Here is a 24,126-nt window from a genome sequence, read left to right on the forward strand (position 1 = left end):
TAATATATTAAATTAGTTTTAAAATATAGACATTCGTACACAACAGACCTCTCTTTGTAAAGCAAATGTTTCGCATAAAAATCATATATATACAGATTAGCTACACTACATAAAGGTTAAAACCAAATAAAAGCTTTTTACACATTTTGGAGTATAAACATGCATAATACAATTCAAATCAATTTAAAAAGTGTTGTTTAAAAAAATATCTTTACTTGTTTTTTTTTAAAGCAATAATGAAGCATTTTTTATACATGAAAAAAAAATTATTTTTGTTTATTTTTAATGCATATATGTAGTAAATAATTTTAGTATTATACCCGACAAACTTGCAAAACTGTAATATTACAACTGTTTTGCTTTACATTTTCTTTTACGCAGCCAAAAGAGTGGCAGTCATATGGTTTTAAACAAAATTAACTACGCACGAGCAAAAAACTGTTTTTAAGTTTTTTTCATATTGTGTAACGCAAATAGTTTAAAAAATTCAATAGAGCATAGCTATATACAAAAGTTACATTTTCAAAAATATTATTTTGTGCATTGTGGTACATAATCATTCACAATAAGCCTAACCGGCGTGCAAGAAAATATTTGTCAGGTTTAGTTGAAATCGCTTTGCGAGACTTTCTTTCCTTCAAAAACAAATTCTAAGTTGGCCAAATCATCCGTTGTCACGTCATTATCAATTACAAGATTCTTATCATCCCGTTCTAACTTTTCCCAGTACGTAGAATCGTAAATCCAACCTTCCTCGTTTTCGTATTTGTAGACGTGAGGGGGTGTCGGTTCAAGATTAGGCTCATCTAGTTTTTCTTCATAATTTTTGTCCTCATCAGGGTCCGAGTGAGTCGAACGAAAATCGTTAGAGATTTCTTCCTCGATTGTAGCCAGTTCTGGGTCTATGGGATGGCGATCATACCGATCAGGTTCCTCTTTTTCTGTACTTTCATCGTGGTATATTTCTTTTTCACTATCAGATAATGATGATTCAGAACTAATCTCCATTTGGTTGTTCATGAGAGTATCACCACATTTCACTTCCTTTTCTTCGTTGGATAGTGACGATACAGAATTCTCTTTAAAGAAAAATATCAATTGGGCCATGACATCAAGTTTTTAAGGTTACAAAGATAACATTTAGTACAACTAACATTTACAACAAAATAAAACATATTTGTATAAAAGATAAAACGCTTATATTTACCGTCTGAAGTTGAGTCGCTTACAGATAAATTTCTGCTTTCTAAATCTAGATTTACTTCTACCATTGATAAATAATGCGAAGAGGGTCCCTGAATTTAACAAAACCATATCACGAACAAAACGATATCAATGCCAGTTTAATTTAAATATACATCCTGGGGCTTTAGAATGCCCTTAATATATTATTTCGTTAAATAAACGTAATGAGATTAGGTTTATTTAAATAAACGTAATGAGATTAGGTTTATTTAACATTACGTTTATAAACGAAATGTATGTGTCACCTTTTTTCTAACCTTAAATGCTAAAGGTTTGGTTTTTTCTCTTGTAAGATTTAAATGCACAGCAACTGTGCCATCATATGAAGTTTTTAGTTCTCGTGTTGATTTCCACCTGTTACAACCTTCTATGCACATGCCGGTAAAAGCGAGCGACGGGTCTGCTGGGTTGTTTTGTTTTTGAACGCCGTTTATGTTAGAAGATTGGTACGGATTTCCTAAGAAGATTTAACAAAAATTTGCCGAAAAAACATATATATATATTGTTATCATATGTGGCTCAGTGATTCGTCTGTCTCAACATTTATATACAGAAACACAATAATACTAAGCAAATTAAAACACACCAATATCAAATCTTTATTCCTTATAAGTTGTGTTGTATGTAATTCAAGTTTAAAAACAATTTTAAATTTTTTTTTGATGTGCGAAGTAACGGCACTCTATTTAATTATGACGCAACAATAGGACGATCGTCGTTTCAAAATACACAATTTTGTTAGGCTAAGCTTTATTTTTCGGATTAAAAGCAAACCAAAGCGTAAAAAACCTAAAAGTATAATATTTAAAACGTTGTTAACTAGAAATAGAGCAACCGGTCTAATAAATCGAAGATCACAGGTTTTAAACTATATATATATGACTGCGACTTTTTGGTTTCGTAAAAAAAATGTAAAATCGCCTAATTGTAGTGTATTATAGGCAGGAAGTAAGAAAACTAATAAAACATACACGACTCACTTAAAATTATTTTAAAACGCTGTGTAATTTGATTGTGGTGTCTTAAATATACTAGCATATAAGCGATAGAATACGTTTTTATTTTTACTTACTGTGATCTTAGTTGTTTGCGAATTGTATTATTTTTATGCAAGTTTTTTGGACAGTTTTTTTTAGTGTTAAATGCATATTCTGATATTTTGTGTGTTTGTTTGATTCTATTTGAAAAAGTTGAATAGGATTGTTATTGTTAATAAAAAAGCATTAAACCTGAAATTAAATACGTTACACTAAAACATCATAATTGATAAAATTCAATATTATACCAACTTTTGTTTGACCATAAGCCACATTGTATAATATAATGTAGAAATAAACTACTTGAGTTATTTAAAACATCTAAACTTATAATTCAAATTTAATTTAATACAGAAGTTACCTGGCAAAGTAAGCTGCATATCTAATGTAATATTGTAATTATCAAAATCAAAATCCTCTTTAATGTTGTCACTAGATTGTTCACTCGGAGAAATTTTAAGCTATAAATTCAAAAGTATATAAATAATATAAAGTTTGCTTTACTTTAAATTGCCGCATCGTGCTATTAAATAGTTTGCTCAATTAATTGTAGGGATTTCCAGAAGTAAGCAAAATACAAACAGACAAGAAATGCAAGCAACAAGTATTAACAAAAATCTAAGTACCTAATAATAGTATTTTATTTATTTTTTAATAATAGCTAGTTTTATCACCTTAATTACGGTTCCCCGTGGGACAGTTTGTGGAGGTACCACAATATCTGTGTTATCCGGAAGATGGATGACTCCATCTCCTCCGCTTCCCTTCCAATAATGATGAGAGTCGTGCGGCCTGTGTTAAAAAATGTTTAATCATATATGCCACCTAACTAACTCTTTTTCATTTTATTCATAATTTTACTCTTTTTACCCGCTCCTATATTGGTTACTATTACAAAATATCTATGTTTTTATAACTATTTTCATGCTTTTACCTCAAAAATATGTATAACTAAATTTTGCAAAACGAAGATTCTTGCGATTTAATAAATAAATTATTTTATATATATCATTAGCAGACATAAATTATTTTATTTATATCATTAGCAGACATAAATTATTTTATTTATATCATTAGCGTAATTATAATTTATTGCTTTTAAAACATACCCGTAGCAAAGTTCTAATTGATTTTTTTTGTTGTGATAGTTATCGATTTCAGTATAATCGTTCGATGCTACACTTGGTCTTTGTGATAACGTTATAGGGGGAGTAGCTTTTATTCGATAAGTTTTCTCTGAATAAAATAAATGTCAATAAAGTAAACAAAGTAAATATTTTAAACACTTTGACATATATTAAACTTAAAGACCTTCTAACTGCTCTTCTTCACATAATAATATATCTCGTATTTCTTCAGTCGCAGCCACATCTGATGCCTTGTTTCCTTCTTTATCTCGAATTCTAACCTATTTTTGTAAAACCCAATCGTTTAAACATATTTTAAATTATAAGAATTAATTTGAAATCTACTTTTGCGTGAAACTTTAGCAGCAGTAGCACCGTCTTGTTCCCACTAACTGAAGCTAAATGTAACGCAGTTTGACCTAATAACAAAACAATCAATAGTAAAAGCAAATAATTAAAGTATAACAATACTGACAAAAATTAAATATCTTATTTACAAAGCATTTAATAAAACCTTTATCGTTTTTTAAATTTGGATTTGCTCCAAATCGCAGTAATACTCCTGGAATCATTGGCTCGATGCCACGCCTGATTGCGCATAAGTGTAACGCAGTGTTTCCCTCAAAATCTGCAACATTTGGGTCGCAATCACCTTGAAGTAACAGTTCAATAATCTTAATGTCATTTCCGCCTTCAATGGCACTAAAAAACAAAAAAATAAAGCAGTTTTCAAGTCTTGGCGACCAGATGTTTTTTTTCTAACAAAACATTTCTTTGTTATGACAGGATTTTTATAAATAGTGGGTAAAAGCATCACTAACAAATGCGATGTTAAAAAATGGTTAGGATATTGTTATTTGGTCCTAATTAGTGATCGCCTACACTAGAAAATTTAAATTAACAAAGAAAGGTTATAGCAAAAACAAATAAGGACACTGTAAAACAACGAGCCTAAAATAACAATAAACAAACCTGTGCAACGCCGTTTGTCCTTTAATATTTTGTATCTTGCAATTTGGTTTAGCTTGCAAAAGAGTACGGACAAAAACTTCGTTGTTATAAAAACCAGCAGCTAGATGTAACGCTGTGTTGCCTTCGTCGTCCGTAGCGTCTAAAAAAGCATATCGAAGAATATTAACTGTTTCACAGGCTTAGCTTTAATACTAGCCGGCAGCGTGGTGTAGTGGTAAGAGCACTTGCTACATCACCATGAGGTCTTGGGTTTAATTCCCACTGCTCTCATGCTGTAGCGCCCTTGAGTAAGGTGCTATAAACGGCACAAACTCCTGATGAGCCAGCACTTAATCAGCAGCATAATTACCGGGCTATTATAGTCTTTATAATATCCCAAACTGCCAAAGGCAACTCGAAACTGGGTCGGAGTAACTGATGTTACTCTACGTTTAGGTCGCGCATTTGACTTTCTCACATCGAGGATAAAGATATATACAAAAAAAAACTTTAAAAGCAAAAATTAAAATCGAATTAGGTCACCAACAAAGCGTGAGTTTTTTTACCATATTTAAAATACCGTAATAAATACGAATTTTTTAAATAAACTTTTTTCCTACCAACGTCTTTGATATGTCCAAGTAGCTTAGACAGTACTTCGACGTTATTTTTAGTTTTTGCGGCACGGTGCAAAGACGTTCGAGAATTGCGTTCACCATCTGATATTTTTCGGTTTGGATCTGCTCCTTTGTCGATTAACTTTTTAACTTTTAATAACTGGCCTTCCTCCGCTGCTGTGCTTAACTCTTGTGCACTCTCCTCCGGTGTAAGGTTATTTCCCATCGTTTATATATTAAAAGACTTAATTATTTTATTTATAAAAATTTTTACTGGATAAGATACAAAGGTAAAAATATTATCAATTTTCTAGCACGTCAATAATTTTTTTATTAGGTTTAAAATATAAACAAAACTAAAAAAAATAAAGGGCGCCCTAATGTTTTTAAGTTATATAAATATTTGTAATTTTTAAGAAAACACCAAAGGAAGTTCGTATAAAAAATACAAAAAGTCTTCAAGGGCAACTGACGAAATAAAAAATCGCTATTAAATCAATTTAATAACATTCTTGTAACAGATCGTCTACAAATGAAACCTTTGAAATCGTATAAATTTTATACTTTTAATAATAATTGTCTCGTTTTCCTAACGCATTGGTTTGTCTACATGATTAGCTTTTTCTAAACTCCATTTAAACTTAACAATATGTATTCAACTAAAGCCTGAAAGGTCACAATCGCAAAAATTAAAAATTTAATCAAGACCAATATAAATTCTTTACAGAAGCAATTACGATATGCTACAATGGCAATATATTAAATCTGCGTTGATAAAACTAACTACAGAACAAATTCTACTAAAAACAAAAAATCTGACGTTTTATATAATTTTATAAAAGCCTGTTTCACCTGTTTGCAGTACAGAACACTTAACAATTGGATAGTAAAGTTAACGCCTTTTATATAAAACATTAGAAGATTTTACTTAAGTTAACCAATAATGTCAGTATGTAAATAAAGCCGACACCGTCGCTCCCATTCAGTATTACACGCATAGAACTTTGAAGGTAATACAAATAACATGACCGCATTTGTTTTCTGGGCGTTACCTAACTAACATTCCTAAATTGCGGTACTAATATACCACTTTCCTAAAAAGTTCAGAACACATACAATAATTGTATTTAATTGGTTATCAAAAACGATTGCGTTTCTAGTTTAGTCGTAGCCTATATGCATAATAATGGTTGTAAAAATCCTATCCTATATAAATAACGGGTAAAATTCCTTAATTTGTCAAAGGATTCAATTTAATTATAAAAAAAAGTCGTTTAAATATTAGCCAATAGCTCGAAAACGTAAAGTTTTTCGTTTCATTTTAATTTTTCTTCGTATAAAACTTTTTACCACGACAACGATATATAATTTAAATTATTTTGGATTGTGTAAATTTAAATTGACCTCGCTGGTAAACAAAACACTAGGCCATTAGCAATAACCACGTGACACCAGAAATAATGATTAACCTATCACATAAAATCATTTGACTCGATTACGAATTGATAAAACTTTTAATTTAAAAATAAAAAAAACATTAATTTTAAAAATATACGGCTAAATTATATTTGTTGTTTCCCTTTTTTTTTTTTTTTTAACAAATTTTTTTTTGTTTTAACTAATTTTTTCAGATGATTTTTAACCCATTATTATAAAATTACTGCCAAAACTGTTGTTACTGATACTACCGTTTTTACCAAAAGTTAGTGCGAGCAGGTTGCAGATTTGATCCCTACTACTTCCATGCTGAATGGACTAAATCTATTACGGGATTTTAGCCAATAACTAAAAGTGTACTTGAGCCTGGGTTAGGATATAAAATTACTCACCCGATGTAAACTTTCATGAAAAGAAAAAGTAAATCCGTATTTTCGAATTTATATTTCGTGTAGGCGATAGCGTTAAGACTACGTAAAAAAAAGAATAACTTTTTTTAAGTTGTTGGAATACTTGTATTTAAAGCGATATTAAACATACCAGATAGTAACAATATTTACGTAATACCAAAACGTTACAATGCTTTTTGCACATTTTGCTATTAGCAATAAATTTTTTTCTCTAAAAATGTTTTAGTCTACATAGAGATAAAAATATTGAAAAATGTTAAATTTATTTTCAAAACTGAGAGCAAATCAATAAATTTTGCATTTTTACCCTTAAAATGATAATAACAGTAAAACATAGCTAAGTCCGCCTTACAATTTTTAATAATTCGCTCGCTCATTAACCTTTTAGTGATTCTATATTTAAAACGACGCTTGCTAGCTCCAACAGTATTTCCCGACTAGATTCACTGTTACCCTTATCCTTTGTCGTATTGTTAGTGGAAGTAGGTGAGTTTTGAGAACAAAAAGTGTTACTTGTTGGTGTGCCGTCTACAGAGCCTGAATTAATTTTAGGAGAATTTATAAGCGCAGGTGATCTAATAAAATGCGGCGAGTTTTTTAACGATAACAAAGGAGTTCGAAATTCGTTTTGGTCTTCGTTTATTTTAGAAGATAATACTAAAACTGGAACCTTTTTTAAACAAGACAGGTCGCCTTTAGCTACAATTATGGATTTGCAAAATCTAAAAAAAATTATAATTAAATTGAGAAAATAAATTAAATAAAAGAATCAAAAAAACTATTATAGTTTCTGTATTAGTTTAATATTAAAAACATTTTTACCATTAAGCAGTACGTCAACGTTAAATACTAAGCCTAGTTTGTAAACCTATTAGATTCAACTACTTCTGATTACAATTAAATAATTAATTTTAACTAACTGTATAAGCAGTTGAATATCTTCTTCATCAACATGCAATTCATTTTCCTTCTCAACTTTAACTCCTTCCTTCTTACTGAAGATCTCAGCAACCACAGAAAGTAGAGAAGAGACAGACACCTCATCACTTGACATTTCTTTTTCTTTTCCTGTCTGTAAAGAAGAAGTCATCCACTTGTAGCAAAGGCGAGCAAACATTGCAATTACTTCATTAACTAGTTCCCCTAAATAACATTTTTTTGTTATTAGTATTAATATTTTAAGAAATAGTTACATTATTTTGTTTAATATTTTAAACATACGTAAAACTGACTTTCCTTTTTCTAAGGAAGAAATTGTATAAATCGCATGTAAGGAGTGACAAATTTTTTTAAAACTTCTGTCCTCAGTTTTGTTCTTGATCAATTGCTCGACACATTCAATTAAGCAATCTAAAAAGAGAATATTTTACTGAGTTATAATAAAAACATTCAAATTTCATTAATATAGAAAACAAAATTAAATAATACATTGAAGTTTAAATCACAAACTTACTTACAAATTCCTTTGTTGCAACAGCTTCTAACAAAGTGGAACTAAGGTCCAAACATAAATCAATTAGTTCAGATGTTGTTAATAATAAAATGCCTGCAATAATAAAATCTTTAGTTCAAACACAATAACCTAGGTAACAAAAAGCTTTTACTATTTGAAGCTTGAAAATACAACAAGAGGAAAATAAATAACAAAAAAATAGTAGCACCAATCAGGTTTAAAATACTTTTAGGTAACTTACTATTAGTTGAGCTCTTTAAAATAAAAATAGAATTTTGTAAAAATTCTTCACTTTCCAGAATAGTTGCAAGCCAACATTCTGATGAGTCAGTATTAGAAAGTGATATTTTAATCAAACGCACAACTTCGATAAGTGTTTGAGTGTCAGAAGTAGACAGTAAAGCAACAATAGTTGTACTGGTAAAAATTTAATTAAAATAATAATATTTAAAAATAACAAAAAATACAATTACCTAAAATATATAAAATTAACAATTTTTTTATATTGACATTAGTTGTACAATGTAGTAAGTTGAGCACAATTTAATAAGAATATTACAATAATTATACCGAAGCTCATCCAGTCTGCTTATTTTCCTGCAAGATTTTTTGCTGCATGCAATATTCCCCAAAATTCCAACAGATATTTCCTTTATATATTGGAATTGATTTGATAATAAATAATAGTAAGATGAATTTAAAGTATTACAAAACCTACTGTAATTCTTGGTGATTTGCTCTTAATTATCACACCGACAAGAATTTTTAATATATCACAACAACCTAAAAGAAATTCAGCAACTTCCTTCAAAACACAATAATAAAAATTTAATAGAACATTATGTTTAACAAAATTTTTAAGTAGTTTTATTAAACTCATAAAATAAACCATAACTAAATGCTTTCACAAACTTTAAAATAGAATGCTAGTTGTATAGCCTATAAATTATATATACATATAAAATAATTAAAAAAAAACAACAAGAAATAATTTCACTTACAGGGTCCATGCAGATATCCCACAATTTACAAGCTGCATCCTGAATCTCATCCCCAACATCAACACTGTTTTCCTCTTTATCAATTTGTCCCTCTACTTCCTAACCAAGTTGAAAACTTTATTGTTTTTAATTTTAATAACAAAGACCTTCTAAGAAATTTAACAGTGGTTTAAAACTCTTTATCAATTTTTTATTTTGACTTGTATATATACATTTATTAACATTTATTTTGTAAAATCCAAGTTAACCCCTAGAAAAGTTTAAAAAATTTGCAACAGGGTTTTTAAAACCCATATTTGGTTTAAATAATCAATAGGGCAGTTAATAAACTCATGTTTACTTGAAGTATTTAAAGACCAAGGTGTTTACCCAAGTTATCTTTAAAATAATTGGTAACCGATGTGTGTAAACAATATTTAGTTTTAATAATTAGTGACTGTAAGTAGGATATTTATTAATTTCTCTATAACTTTTAGTTCAACTAGAATAAAATCCAAAGTAAAACCAAAAGTGTTATGGTAGTAACTAAAATAAAAAGCATTGCGCAAATTATATATATATTATTCATATCAAATTTTACAATTTATTAAACAACTTCTTAAAATTGAACTTACAGACACTATGCTCATTAATGTTGTTAAAACCCAATGTTTACTGATAGCAGTTTCACCTACACTGTCTGCCCGATATATTTCCCAGTCCTTTTCAAATTCCGGAGGTGGTGAGGGATTCCGGTCGACCATTTTCTCGATTATCAGATTAATAGATAGTTCTATGAATTCATTCTTATGTATGCTTACAACTGCCGTTTATCTGCCAGAGAGCTGGCAAAGAGTAGCAGGGAAATAACCACCGTCTTTCTGGCGAAAATTGGCAGAGAATTTTGTTTGGGCGACATAAAAATTAGTGATTCCAAATATTTTTTAATCGTACAATACAAAAAAGAACGAGGTAAAATACTCCCTTCCGTAAAAACAAATTAAAACCAAACCTAATACCAAATAAGTTAACAATATTTTTAACAAACTTTAAATTAAAATAAAATTAAACAAAACATTAAAAAACTGTTAAAAACAGGTGTAAACTTTTGTACTAAACTTAAATACGTCTTATTACTGACGTCACAAATCGGGGGTTTTGACAACTTACCTATCATGGCACTTCAATTTATTTAACATATTTTGTTAAAAACAACATACCAAACCACGACCTATCTTTAAAAAATAAACAAAATATTAGAAAGTGATCAAATACAGGTGTAAACTTTGTATTTTGTAATATATGCTATATAAGTAACGTCACAAAATAAAGGTTTTGACAACTTACCTATCATGTCGCTTTAATTTATTTTACACATTTTGTGGAAAACAACGTACCCAACAACGACATATCTGTAAAAAATAAAGTGAAGAAAATAATACAAAGTGGTCAAATACAAGTGTAAATTATGTATTTTCGTAATATGCGCTAAAGAAATGACGTCTCAAATTAGGGATTTTGACAACCTATCATGTCGCTCCAATTTATTTTACATTTTTTGTGGAAAATAACGTACCCAACAACGACATATTTAAAAAAAAAGTGAACAAAATAGTAAAAAGTGGTCAAATACAGGTGTAAACTTTGTATTTTCGTAATGTAAGGTATGACGTTATTTTCGTCATATTTTTATATATGACGTCACAAATTGGGGGCTTTGGCAACTTACCTATCATAGCGCTTAGCGCTAGTTGATGTTTGCAATAAATAAGTTTAAAACATTGTCTCCGCCAGAGTTTAACTAATGTATTCTCCTTAATTTGAAAAAAAGTAAATTTTATGTAAGTAAATTTTAATTATCCTTAACATCCTTTTTATTAAAAAAAATTACTAGCAATTAACACACTTGAATAGACGTTGCTACGCCATACGCAAAGGCGGTTGTATTATTTATTTGCTTCAATTTTTTGGAAAAAAATAAAGTCATAATTAATGTGGGGTTTACTTTTATTGTTTTTGTGTATTTTAATTTTTGAGAATAAAATCATTAAGAAGGGCATGCAGAAAAAAATCCCACCCAAAATTAAACTTTAACGTAATTTAAGTTGTGTGTAATCACAATTTACAAAGCGAAAAATTTCGGTTTAAATAAAAAGGTCTGAAAAGCAAAGTGACGTCACTTCGGAAGATTATGACGTAACAATGGAAGTATTTGAGTAAATTTATTGAACGATCTGCCATACTTTTGATTGCGTCTACCAACTTAATCGCAATTTCTAGTTCGTCTTATTTACTTTTTACTTATTACTCTAATTTACTTACTACCGCTCTAAGATTATATTAGCTATGATTTAGACTGGCTTATGCAAATAGAAAGCGTAAAGTCGGTTTAGGGTCAGTCATCAGTTAGATCGCGCAAAAAAGGTTTCGGTCTAATTAGAAATCTGCCTTGTCTGCTTGTACCTATTTTTAATTTACAATGGAATATTTTCGTCAAACTTTTTACAACCTGATTTCGAATGTTTAAGTTCTAGCAGCTCTTATGATGTACAACATAAAATTCATAACATCTGTTTGCCTTGATGAGTGAGTATTGGAAATATCCTATTTTGGCTACAGACAACATCACGGCACTCAAATATATGATAGCATTACCACTGTTAAAGAATGCAATTTTTATTTAATCCAGATTAAATTGTTAATTTAAAAAATTTAACAGTTTTTGTGTTAAAATTCCCCGTCGTTTAGTGACTAAGTAAGCGACTAATATGCTAAGTAAGCTACTACTGTTGCGTAAGAGCGGGAAATTGTTATCGTTAAACGATTTTTCCAGGTTGGATTTGATTGTATCTTATTGTGGTCATGACAGGGTTAAAGTATTTTATAGTTGTAGCTTTTAAAAGGCAGACGAAGAAATATATTTGTTATATAACGCCATAGTTACAGGCTAACCGTATTTGAGAATTGTTAGTCGACCCTCTCCCTATTTCCAATATTTATATTATTTTGCGCATGCTCAGGTCATTCAAAAATATTCTTAAACGTCATTATAGCTGTTTAAAACCTGCGCGCTTATGTATTGCAAGTCGATTTATTGTTAACGTGAGCATATAGGACAATACACAGAAACTAGCGGGTATAATATTACCATGTAGCTTAAGCTTTTTGATTTCAGCTGTTAAAAGTATAAAGTTTTTATAGTTTAATTACTTTACAGGCAGTAACTACATGTAACTTCTATTTGTTTAATGCATAGGTTTGCAAATACATACTTAACAACGTTAAAAATGATTAGAATATGCAATCTGTTATTTGCAATTGATTTATTAATTATAGTTTATGCAGAAGCGCAGTGCTCTAATACCCATCCCTGTACTCCACTAAATGGTAAGAAAATCTTAAAATTGTGAATTTTGAATAGATATAAATTTCTTTAAAAAATATGATATATTTTTATCATAATTTTGTGGTTAACTTGTAAAAAAAAACAACACTGTAAGTGTTGACGGAATTAATGAAACAAAGTTTTTAAGCTTTTTTTTTAACCACCCATTAAACTTATTATTTTATATCAGTTCTGTTATTGTTTGCTCATTATTATTTGTTTATTAAGTGCTTGTGCTTTAAAGTTTTTTCCTGGTATTACAATTAAGTTTGCGCATTTTTCTAAGCGCTAAATTTAAATTCAAGTTTAACAAGTAATATTGACCAAATTTTGTAGAGTTTTTTAAAGTCTATTATAAAATAAGTTACTAGAATGATGTTTGTACGAAAGGGCACCACCAGTCACCGACTTGTTTGCTTAATGTATTTACATTCGTCGCTCTAAGTTTGAACTCTCTGTGATATCTTTTAATTAGATTCTTCGGACCCGCTTACTTTTCCTAAACAAGTACGATCGAATAACGCTAAGCTTGTTACAACATTGGTGGTTGACATAGCAGATTTTCAAGTGGGCTGGCTAAAAGTTCAACGTCGGCTTTATAACGAAAGTTTTCCAGGACCAACGCTTCGGATTAAATCGGGCGATCAAGTTTCTCTATTGTTGGTATAGACTTGAATAGTTAATATATTTTTACCTTGGTATACCAGAAAAATGTAATTTGTTTAAGTCGTATTTAAACCTTTAGGTGAATAATTTGAACGATCCTGACTTTACAAACGCTTCTATTAATACGTTTCGATTTCCAAACACGACTAATTTGCATACTCATGGGTTACATATTAGTAGCAAGGTATTTTTTTAAATATTTGCTAACAGCATCTTTACAAAATAAAATTTGTTGACACTTTTGCAATTATATAAGAATAAACTCAATCTAAACCTGACCCACAAAAACAATTAAACAAATTGCGTTACCCAGAAATTAAAAATATAAACAATATTTATTTATTTAATACCAGGAACCACAGGACAACGTGTTATCTGTAAATATATCCCCACAACAATCCTATCAGTACGTTTACGAAATTCATCCACAACAACCCGCTGGAACATATTTTTATCATCCGCACATACATGGGAGTGTTTTTCTTCAAGTAAAGTTTTGGACATTATTTTTTTTTTTATATCTTTATCCTCGATGTGGGAAACACCATGCTGCCGGTATATTTCTTTTATGCTTAACTGGCACCAAGCTAGACACTTGTTCTAATATAGTTGCAACAGGTCTTGGCCCGTGTTGACTTTTACCAACATTGATTAGTATATATATATATACAAAAAAATCGTTTCGTAGTAAGCTTTATTATAAATAAAACCAAACACTCTGTTAAATTTTGTATTTTTTTTGTTGCCAATGATTAACTTATCGTCTATAAAGTAAAAGCTGTAAAATTTTTAGAATTCTGGCGGAATGGCCGGATTGTTAGTAGTTGAAGATAACCCTTCAACTCTTTCAAAAGAACTTGATTCCGTTTCATGTCCAAATCATTGCGAAAATGAAGTTGAAGTTGTCCTTCAGCAGTTCCAATATTCTTCAGAACCAGAGGATGGTAATTATGCCGCTTTGCAAAGAAACATACAAGACTACGAAGGATTTCGGTAAATATGTAAAACAAAAATAAAAGCTACATATTAACAAATTAGTTTGCTTAAATTTTTTTTGTTAAATCCAACAACCTTTGTAAAATTTATAAAAAAGGTAAACAATCTTTTTTGGTATTAAGTTTCAAAACAAACAAGTTTAAAACACTTTTATCTAGGTTTTCCTAAATAAAAATAACGTTTATTATATAATATTTAATAATAAAATCGAAGATTGGCAAATTAAATATTACGTTATCCGATTAAAGGGATTGTGCGGCCGCAGGGTTTCTTTTTTAATTATGATGGATTTTTTCTGACTTGCGCGGGGATACCATTATTTTTAAAAATAGTTCGGTAGTTTTAAGTTATCGGAATTTGAAGTTAAAATATTCTTAATAGGAAATACCTCTACGATAGCGTGTCACGTGACGCACGATGTCATCGTTAAAGTTTATATAAAATAACTTTATTTTGTCATTTCTAAGCGGTTTATCGTATTTACAAATTTTTTTTGCAAAAAACAAACATAGAATAAAAAGCAAAATTTAGCAACATTATATAAAAAAATTCTTTAGTTTAAAGTATTTTTAATTAGGTAGACTGTTTCTAAAAATTTTAGCAAATTAAGATTATGTTGTTAATTTGAAAAGTCTACCAGTCAGAAACAGTTAGTATTGGCTCACAAACACTTATAAGAAACAAACACTAAATACTTATAGCGTTTAATCGCGATAATGGATAGGCTTTTAAATATTTGTGCTACAACAAAACAATGCACAAAGTTTACAAACTAACGACACTTTATATAATAATACAAAAAATTAATTTAAATGTTTATAAGTACATAAAGTCTTTTTTTAATTTTAATTTAAAATCAGATTATTTTATTTAAGTTAATTTCTTTTTAAGAATATAATTAAATGCTTTCCACTTCTCTGTTAAACAAATTATTTATTAAAACGTTGAATTTTAAATTTTGATTTTTAAAATAGATTTAATAACGTGAAGTTGAATGATACAACCGGTACTTTGGAAGAATGGCTTGAAGATCCGTTAAACAATATTAAATACTTTTTAGTAAACGGTCAATTAAATCCAATATTGAATATTGAAGTTAATAAAATGAAAAGATTCAGGTATGTCAAACCATTTGACAATAACACAGTACGATACTTTTATACCTAATAGGTCCATCTTTTAGGATTGTTAATATATTAAAAACTGTTTATTCTTTAGAATTGTAAATGCCGGGCCTTTAAACGCATTAGCTTTGCAAATATTTAGCGATGAAAACCAAAGTGATTCATGTTTGGTCAAAGAAATTGCTATCGATGGGTTGTATTTAGACAAACCTCGTGATCAAATGTTTAATAGAACTTTGCTTGTATCTGCGGGAAGAGTTGATTGGTTAGTGGTTTGCCCAAAACCCGGCCTCTACACGGTATAAATAAAAATATTTATTGTAGAGGTTAACTTAATAATCTTAATCATTTAAAAAAAAATTTTTTAATACAGCTTCGTTCAATATTTTATTCGAGTGATGAGAGCTCAATGGGGGATCACCCCAGTTTCTCAGGTCCAATTTTAAAGCTGAACGTGTCAATGAAACAAGCCTCATCTGCTAAAACTCCATTATTTCCAAACAGTTTACCAGTAAGACCACAATTTGTACGTGACTTCCGGCAAATTAAACAAAGCGAACTAGGTGGTCGCATAGCTGTCGAAGTTACAGCAACAGACACTTTAAATCGGGAAGATTTTCGGGGAATATATTACAGGTAAATTAGTCATGATTTTAGCTTAAACTAGCCTAACGATTTTAACATATATTTATTGTGCACTTTTTCAATTCGAGTTTGTTGAAATTCATTTAGGTATAAGGCAAGGGTAAACACGGTTCAAGAACTTTATTTTACAAATACTGAATATGAAACGTCCCATCCCATACATATCCATGTCAACTCCTTTCAGGTAAATATATATTTATTTGTTTGCTTAAAAAATTAAAACTTGGTAATTAAGTGAGCGAAAAATAATAACTAAACTAAACCCAAAGTTATTTAAAGTACAGTTTATCCTGTAACAGTACGAAAACATTCGAATTTACTTTATTAGGTTATAAGTTACAATCCGTATACTGGTCCATATGCGGTTAGCAACGACGATAATGATTGGGCTCTTTTTAATCAATCGGGAAAAGTTTGCCCTAACCAGTACGGTGGCTATGTTACAGGTAAACTTACAGTTTATATGATTTTTGTCAATATTTTTTTTAGTCATCAAAGGTTATATTTTTTTTCATTAATGCTTAGGTATAGAAGCTTCCCTAGAACAACCCGTAAAACCATTACAATATCTAGGCCACGATACACGTCAATCATTAAACGAAGATAACATCGGTTACGCTCAAGTCGGTGACTTTCGAGACGTACTGCTTGTACCGCCATTAAGTAACATTACGGTAAAGAGTAAATTATATATAATTTTTGGGGCCATTAGTAAGCCATTAATCGATTCGAAGTGGAAAGGAGGTGGAGGCATTAACCGCCTTTTATGCGGGTTGGAAGATGCGTTCTGTCTGCTGAAGTATTTTCAGTAACACACATTCTTTTCGCTTCGAAGCGATTAATGGCTAATGAGGTGTTTATTTTTAGAAATGTTTGCCTAAAATAAGATTTTGTAGGTACGTTTCGAAACACACGAGTTTACAGATGACGTTGTTGTGCATTGCCATTTACTTGGCGACGAGGACCAAGGCATGATGATGGTGTTTCAAATCGTATCAGAAGGTTTGTATTCAATTAACTTAAAAAGTCACATCTATATTTTATAAATTTATCGTAGACAATTTTTAACTAGATGTCCTATTTGCGAGCAGGAAAATAACAAACAAATTATCCCCCTACAAAATTAACTAGAAAAATATGCCAAATTTTTAGGAGAATCCTTGGAGGCAAACGTAACTTCTGGGGGAGTTTACCCATGGGCTTGCATTGAAAATGTACCTCTTAGGGGGATTGAAAATGGAGCAACCAACTATAGGTTTTTTTAATTTAATGCATATTTTAAAACGACTTTTATAGAAATAAGAAGTCGGTACTAAAATAATACTACAAAATTTGTATTTTTTATACAATATTACTTACACTTTCTTATATTTTACATTATATAGAATGGCTGGGAGTATAGCAAGTTGGCTTTTAATTATATCAACAATATTAAATGTGGATTCTACGTAATATAATTATAATGCATGGAATAATTGTAACTATTCTAGAGCAAAGCATGAACTTTTATTTTGTTTGTATTTTCAAGGATTTTAAATTTAAGATTTTAGTAAAAAGCAAAAATGATTTTTTTACAATTGTTTTAAAATTTTTTATTAACTTTAACTTTTAAAAAGCAAAAACTTTTTTTTAATATAAACAAGAATAGAAAATTGTAACAAGAATAAAAAATATAACATAGTATTTTATAAAAATGTATACAATTATTCAATTATATGATCTACTTATTTTTATTAAGCAGGCATGAATTTTTGGTAATAAAATATGATTTATAGTTTTAACAGTACCACACCGATTGCACAAATACTAAAAATAATAATAAAAGTAACTAACTACAGTTAAGACAACAAATTTAAAACAATTTAAAAAAAACAGGTAATGATAATCAGACCTAAAACCTTATTAAGGTATGAATAATAAAAACACATAAAAGTCAAATAAGGTAATAAATAAATAATTGTTATAGTTCTAATAAACCTTTTTAGGGAATACAGTATAAAAAACAGTGTTCTTTTGTTTTTATAAAGACACATTTTAAAATCAACCTTTTTGCTTATTATTAAAAGGATTCTAAACCTTCTTTGTTACATTTCGTTAACTATCAGTTAAAGAAGAATGGTTGATTGCAGTAGTTCCAATTTTAGTGTTTGGCAACTCAGCTAAATCAAGATCATTGTTTTTAAGGGGAACTTGATCAGCACTTTGTGACTTCAAAAATATGTTTGTTGATGAGTCACTACATGAAATAGGTGATTTGGTAAAAATTTTTGGTTTTGTTGTAAGAAGATCATTATTTTCGATTGATATAAAATTTAAATCGAATTTTCGAGGTTCGGTATTCAATGGAGATTTTAAATCAGAAATTTTTTCGGCATTGCTGTTAGGTGGAAACAAATCACCTTTAACCAGACTTTCACTTGAGATTGGCTGCAAGGTGGGATCTTTGGAATGGAAATCTAGAATTGGAAGCGACATTGGTCGCTTTAGTTTTATATTTTCAAACTTTGGTCTTAAATTTACCTTATTACACTCATTCTCGAAAACAAAAGATTTTGATGAGAGATCCTTTGTATACAAATATTGTGAGCATTTATGTGTATTATTTAAAATAGTTTTTGGATTAGATGTGAATTCCTTTTTCATTAAAACTGATTCGGAGTAATTTCTAGGAACAAGTTTATTATTTTTATTTTTTCTCGAGGTATCTGCTATTTCAAACTGATCCTTTCCTGTTTTACTCTCTTTTCTTTTATTGTTCCAAGTTTTGAAGGTGTTCCAAATACCTCCTTTGCTTAAATTATTAAAAGCAGAGTAAGAAACTGAATTAAATTCTTCAGGTTTTGTTTTTTGGCGATTTTCTAAAATTAATCTTTGCTTATCAGAAGATTGATAATTGTCAAGTTTAAAAGACTTATTGTTTTCTTGTTTAATATTTCTATTAACATCGCTTCCAATTTGTTTATTATTTTTCCAAAAAGATTTTTTCTGTGGTAAATAATGTAAACTTGGCTGATTTTTTGTATGGACTTGTTTTAAATTAGACTCCACAGATATGGCAAAATGACTGTTGTTTGACTGTGAACGTTTATATTGACTAAATAAGGGTGATTCAGGCATAAGAGTAGGAGACGGCACCACTTGTAATCTTTTTTTAAGATTTTCGGTAAATGGCATGCTATGTTCTTCTTTGGGACTGTTCGTTGAAAATTTGTTATGAAAGTGGTTGTCATTTTCTTGAATGCTATTAAATTTTATTAAACCATAACTTGGTGTACTTAAGGATTCAGTATCAATTTCTTCCTGACCTGTTAAAAATCAAAATATTTATTTTAATATAAAATTACATCCAACAATGTTATTTTATTTAAAAGTAATACAAATAACATCTATATTAAATAACTAAGATTATTACAGATTTATAAAAATTATTCAATAATTAAAATTAGTAGCAACCTTGAGGTTGAGGGCTGGGTAGAGAAGAAGCAACAGAAGTGGTATCTCCATACATGTAACTATGTTTTGATTTAAACGCCCATCTTAGTTGTTTCGGGGAAGGTATAGAAGTTGAAAATGATATAGCGGAACCATATGGTGGGGAGTCATTTAGTTGGTTGTGGAAAATATTTGTATCATTGAATAATGAATTGGTATTGGGCGAGGCAAAACTTCCAAAATTAAACTGAAGATCTTGATTTCTTGGCATTTTTAATGGTCTGGTGTTGAAATCACTTCGTAAACGCTTTGGTATTCTACCTCTCGTCCTCCTGTTAAAAATAAAGTTTAAAATTGGAATTTAGAAGTTGCATTTAATAGAGCCAACACCAGTTCCACACTCAACTTTAACTTAAAAACACAAAATACCAAACTTTTAACATAAAACGAGAAAACTCAAAAATCATATTTTACTTTCGTCGATTCATTAGTCTTCCTTGCTGTTGTTTTGTTACTTTTTCGTCTTCAGTACTTAAATTTGACTCAAAATGATCATCTTCATCAATTAAATCAACTGGTTTTAATAATTGACTATGGTCTATTTTACTTTTCATAGTTTTTAATATTTCACTTTTGCTGATAACATTGTGATTTCCATCTAAAACGTCTATTTCTTTATTAGAATACTTGGTTTCATCACATAAAATGTCATTTAAGGTGGTGGTACTTCCCAATGTATTTCTATGAATTTGCTTTGTCACTTCTTCCTAATAAATTTAAAGCAAATATACATTAAAATGTCAGTTGCAAAAAAATTAAAAAAAAAGATTTAAAACAAAGATTTAAAACAACAAGATATTGAATGTCCGCAAATTTTTATTGTTATTTTTGTTTTGTTCAGTTTAAAAAGAAAATTATATATTTGTTCAGTTTAAAAAATAAATCAAAGATCACTTACTGCCGATGTTATAGAAACTGCATCATCCTCTACAGAATCAGACAATGCATCAAGTTCCTGTTTCACAACTTCACCCCATTTCCTAATTTCATTGTTCTTTAACCTTCCAAATTGAGATTTGCTAAAATGATTGGATTTCTGTGAGGAAGTTTTATGATTTTCTGGGTAAGGTTTTAGTTGATTCTGTTAAAAGGGTTAAATAAAAATTCTGTTATTCAATTTAAAAAAACATTAAACTGAAAGTTTTTAATATTTTACTTAAAATAATTGTTACGGTAAATCAACCAACACTTACCATATTTATTTCAACAATAGATTCCAGCTGATTTAAGTTATTCACAAACAAATCCCTTTCAGTTTTATCAACTCTGAATAAAAAAGGTAAAAGGTTTTTTAAAAAAAAATGAATAATATTGAGTTAAAAAAGAGATCCAAACCATTTGCAACTTAGAATACATCAACCTTCGTCTATAAACCTTTATTTTATTACCTCATGTCATAAGTTGATCCCAAAAACGGTTCTAATTTATGATTAACCGATGCCGAAGTGTAGGGTATGTTGATATTGTTGACCCCCCAGTATTTATCCTTCTCTATTTTTGGATGTTTGTTGTACAGCTGATCAGCCACAAGCAGGGTTAGTTCCATATTTCGGTCAATACACGAATTCACTTCAAAATCATCATCATCTTCACCAAAAGGATTGATTAGTTGCTCAGCCACCTTCGTACAATTTTTTTAAGAACTTTTTAAAACAGTTTGTTTAATTATTATGATAACAACTTCACTGATTTATAATTTACAAATTGCTTTTTCATAATTCATTAAATAATAGAAAACTTGGGTTATTTAAATTACTTGTTTTTATTTAGTATTTAATGCAATTTAGAAGGCATTGTGATTTACAGTTTAACAGTTTTCACATATTGTCACCCTGGTCAGTAACCTACACATTTAACTTTTAAAACTTACAATTTTATGGTAACATCTAGGGGGAATTATTTATTACGAAATCTTTAGCTTTTTTATGCAATAAATTTATATACATTTTGTCTTAGAAGGCATAATAATACAATCGCCTAATAACTTTTAAAACAAATGTTCAGCAATAGATAAAATTCTCCATCGGGCTTTAAGTCATATTTTAAAAAAAATGATAAATAATTTATTAATGCTGAATATTTCAAGAGCTATTATTGAACACAAACACAGCTGTGAACAAATTTACCTTTAACCAACCAACATAAAAAAAGAATTGTGCAATAGTAAATATGGGAATGTAGAGATCAATCTCACTGTCCCTGTTAGATTCTAAGTATTGTCGACTTAACAATGTTGACATAAAGAACATATATACCGCAACAGTAACAACCTGTAAGAACAACCAAAAGCTTAAATATTAACTATTCAGAATTTAAACAATACTTTATTTTTAACAATTCCTTTAAAGTAATTTAAATTTTGTCGGTTTACCTTTATATTTAATATACATATTGTCCAATTTAAATCCTTTTTTATCAAAAAATTTTAAATTTTGTTAAATCATATCTGGTATATTTAATTAGGTTTTCAATGTTTAACAGTTAAATACAATATAACTTAGAGTAAACTTTTCGCATTAATATTAATATAACCCTGTGTACAAAAAATACATATTTAAAAATAATAACCTTATAAAAAAGAGATCCAAACTGTTTATTAACTTACATGAGAAACCGAATAGTCATTTTTAAATTTGACTTTAACAAGAATGGAATAAATATTTACCTGTGTATACACCAGCGGAATACTAATCCAGTCATAGTTGATTAGCCCTCCACAACAACTTCGAAATGTGTTTAATTCCTAAAATACAAGAACACAACTAATTAATATAATCCAATAAACAGAAGGAAAAAAAAATTTTGTTATAAATAAACTTATTTATATTTGTAAACCTTATTGTGACTAATAATTTTTGTTATCTGTTGTTTATAGATAAAAAATGAATTTTGCTAACATTACAAAACTATTGTATTCATAAGGTTCACTAATAGAAATATTCTTTATGGTAACACAAAACATAAAATAGGATTTAATCGCAAATTAAAGAAATAATATCCAACAATTTTCAAATGGATGTTAGTGTACGCCCAATAATCAAGTTTTAGTTGGGTAATCAATAATTAAATGCACAAAAGCTTTACCTCCATAATTAATTTAAAAATAACTTCATCATAAATTCTGCCTTCTTGTTTGATTTTGGAAAGTAAATTAGAAAACCACATTAATGGAACCCAGTATTTTAAATTTTCAGTCTTCACATTTTCATATTCTTGATATTCATTTTCAGTCATGATGCCTTAAATTAGTTACTCTTTATCAGTTTTTAAACATTTTTTAACAAGCTAATAACCTCTTTGCACATAAAACAGTGTAAGCCTGCTAAAATTTTTTTTTACAAAATAATTAAAGTAATAAAACATTAAAATGTGTTTTTTATCTTGCAATTTATAAATTTACCAGCTTTTACAACATGTTTCATGGTTGGAAATCTTTTAAACACTGCAGTTGATGTACTTCTGTATGTTAAAACTTCAGCTTGAACTAGATAGCGTAAAAGGGTTCTTCGAAGCAACCTTCCTCTTTCATCCGTTCCATGAACATTGGAACCTACAATAACCATAATTCTATCAGGCCATGGCAGTTTTTCAAATTGAGACCACCATCGTTCAATCACAATTGTAACATAAAATCCTGCAAACACAAAGAATAAATAATGTTTTACATTTATGCTGACATTGGTGAACTCCAAGAAATTTATTCTTTACAGCATATGGCAGTAAGTTATTTTTTATATACCTAACACAAAACTTATTGGGACAAGATCCGTGTAGTTATGAAACTGCGAACATAATTTTTCAAATTCTTGTTTTTCAACATTCTTCAATCCAAATCGATAGGTGACAGACACAATTGCATAGAGGGTAATGTAGATTAAAAACTCTCTAAAATAAAATAAATTTTAAAAATGGTAAGGTAATTACTATATATACAAAAAATAAAGTTAAACATGTTGTTTGGTGTATTATACAATTATTATTTAAAAACATTAATTAGATTGTTTACTTGTAAAATAGTTTGTAAACGCTCCCTCTCCATCTTATCAATAACTTAGAAAATCCACAAAGGCGGGCATTAGCAACAGAATGAGTATATGTTACTGTCATGACAGTGGTGTGAAGAAAAATTTAAACACATTTGTAACTAAATGTCAGATAAAAAAAATGCGTTTTAATTGCTTATGTTGGTAATGATCTAATAGTAAAATCACCAAAAGGGCAATAGCCCTGTAGTTGTTCTGTTCTACTGTTTAAATTAATTGCATGTAGAAAGTATTTTGTCACATAATACTAGCAGAGTTTTCGTATTTTAAGATCAGTAGTTTATCAAATGGATCAAAATTAACTGAATGGATCAATTAAATCAAATGTATATTAAATGCTTATCAAATGGACCGAATTTATGCGATCCTTTTCGTTTATTGAATCCATATAAATATGCATTTAGTCCATTTAATAATCATTTCGTATACATTCAATTAATTTGATATAATCTTATTCATTTTGTTCATTTCGATAGCTATTTGATCTGTAGATATGGTTTTACCTTTGATATATTTTA

At 29.0% G+C, this 24,126-nt stretch overlaps 4 protein-coding genes across 6 annotated transcripts; 1 reads left to right on the top strand and 3 right to left on the bottom strand.

Annotated features, from left to right (window-relative positions):
* Window positions 1–166: 166 nt before the first annotated feature.
* Window positions 167–5,203, bottom strand: LOC145751020 (uncharacterized). Its single transcript, XM_082567089.1, has 11 exons — window positions 4,981–5,203; window positions 4,382–4,520; window positions 3,924–4,111; window positions 3,755–3,828; window positions 3,594–3,690; window positions 3,392–3,518; window positions 2,957–3,074; window positions 2,644–2,743; window positions 1,491–1,702; window positions 1,208–1,295; window positions 167–1,079 (listed from the first exon to the last, which is right to left on the bottom strand). Exons 1-11 carry the CDS (start codon window positions 5,201–5,203, stop codon window positions 604–606), a joined length of 1,842 nt encoding a protein of 613 aa, XP_082423215.1. The 3' UTR covers window positions 167–603.
* Window positions 5,204–6,870: 1,667 nt separating this feature from the next.
* Window positions 6,871–10,125, bottom strand: LOC145750492 (protein saal1-like). Of its 2 annotated transcripts, none has more exons than XM_082566540.1 (9): window positions 9,953–10,125; window positions 9,279–9,377; window positions 8,996–9,082; window positions 8,848–8,927; window positions 8,519–8,694; window positions 8,278–8,370; window positions 8,046–8,174; window positions 7,745–7,967; window positions 6,871–7,546 (listed from the first exon to the last, which is right to left on the bottom strand). In XM_082566540.1, the coding sequence occupies exons 1-9, from the start codon at window positions 10,019–10,021 to the stop codon at window positions 7,201–7,203; spliced, it is 1,302 nt and encodes a 433-aa protein (XP_082422666.1). In that variant the 5' UTR covers window positions 10,022–10,125; the 3' UTR covers window positions 6,871–7,200. The 2 variants fall into 2 exon arrangements, with proteins under 2 accessions (XP_082422666.1, XP_082422664.1); XM_082566538.1 differs by having other exon boundaries at window positions 6,872–7,546; window positions 9,893–10,125.
* Window positions 10,126–12,517: 2,392 nt separating this feature from the next.
* Window positions 12,518–17,810, top strand: LOC145749300 (multicopper oxidase MmcO-like). 2 transcript variants are annotated; one of them, XM_082565027.1, is made up of 14 exons: window positions 12,518–12,644; window positions 13,118–13,305; window positions 13,388–13,492; window positions 13,662–13,796; window positions 14,102–14,301; window positions 15,279–15,422; window positions 15,523–15,727; window positions 15,802–16,064; window positions 16,161–16,257; window positions 16,402–16,519; window positions 16,599–16,747; window positions 16,970–17,075; window positions 17,226–17,328; window positions 17,459–17,810. In XM_082565027.1, the coding sequence occupies exons 1-14, from the start codon at window positions 12,545–12,547 to the stop codon at window positions 17,523–17,525; spliced, it is 1,980 nt and encodes a 659-aa protein (XP_082421153.1). In that variant the 5' UTR covers window positions 12,518–12,544; the 3' UTR covers window positions 17,526–17,810. The 2 variants fall into 2 exon arrangements, with proteins under 2 accessions (XP_082421153.1, XP_082421154.1); XM_082565028.1 differs by having other exon boundaries at window positions 16,605–16,747.
* Window positions 17,811–17,817: 7 nt separating this feature from the next.
* LOC145749299 (uncharacterized) lies at window positions 17,818–23,710 on the bottom strand. Its single transcript, XM_082565026.1, has 12 exons — window positions 23,572–23,710; window positions 23,305–23,450; window positions 22,966–23,199; window positions 22,650–22,804; window positions 22,231–22,308; window positions 21,692–21,835; window positions 20,954–21,186; window positions 20,759–20,831; window positions 20,464–20,646; window positions 19,980–20,272; window positions 19,527–19,837; window positions 17,818–19,378 (listed from the first exon to the last, which is right to left on the bottom strand). Exons 1-12 carry the CDS (start codon window positions 23,670–23,672, stop codon window positions 18,168–18,170), a joined length of 3,162 nt encoding a protein of 1,053 aa, XP_082421152.1. The 5' UTR covers window positions 23,673–23,710; the 3' UTR covers window positions 17,818–18,167.
* Between the last annotated feature and the right edge of the window lie 416 nt (window positions 23,711–24,126).

The sequence above is a fragment of the Corella eumyota genome, chromosome 4 (assembly GCF_963082875.1).
Source record: "Corella eumyota chromosome 4, kaCorEumy4.1, whole genome shotgun sequence".
Classification (NCBI taxonomy): Eukaryota; Metazoa; Chordata; class Ascidiacea; order Phlebobranchia; family Corellidae; genus Corella; species Corella eumyota.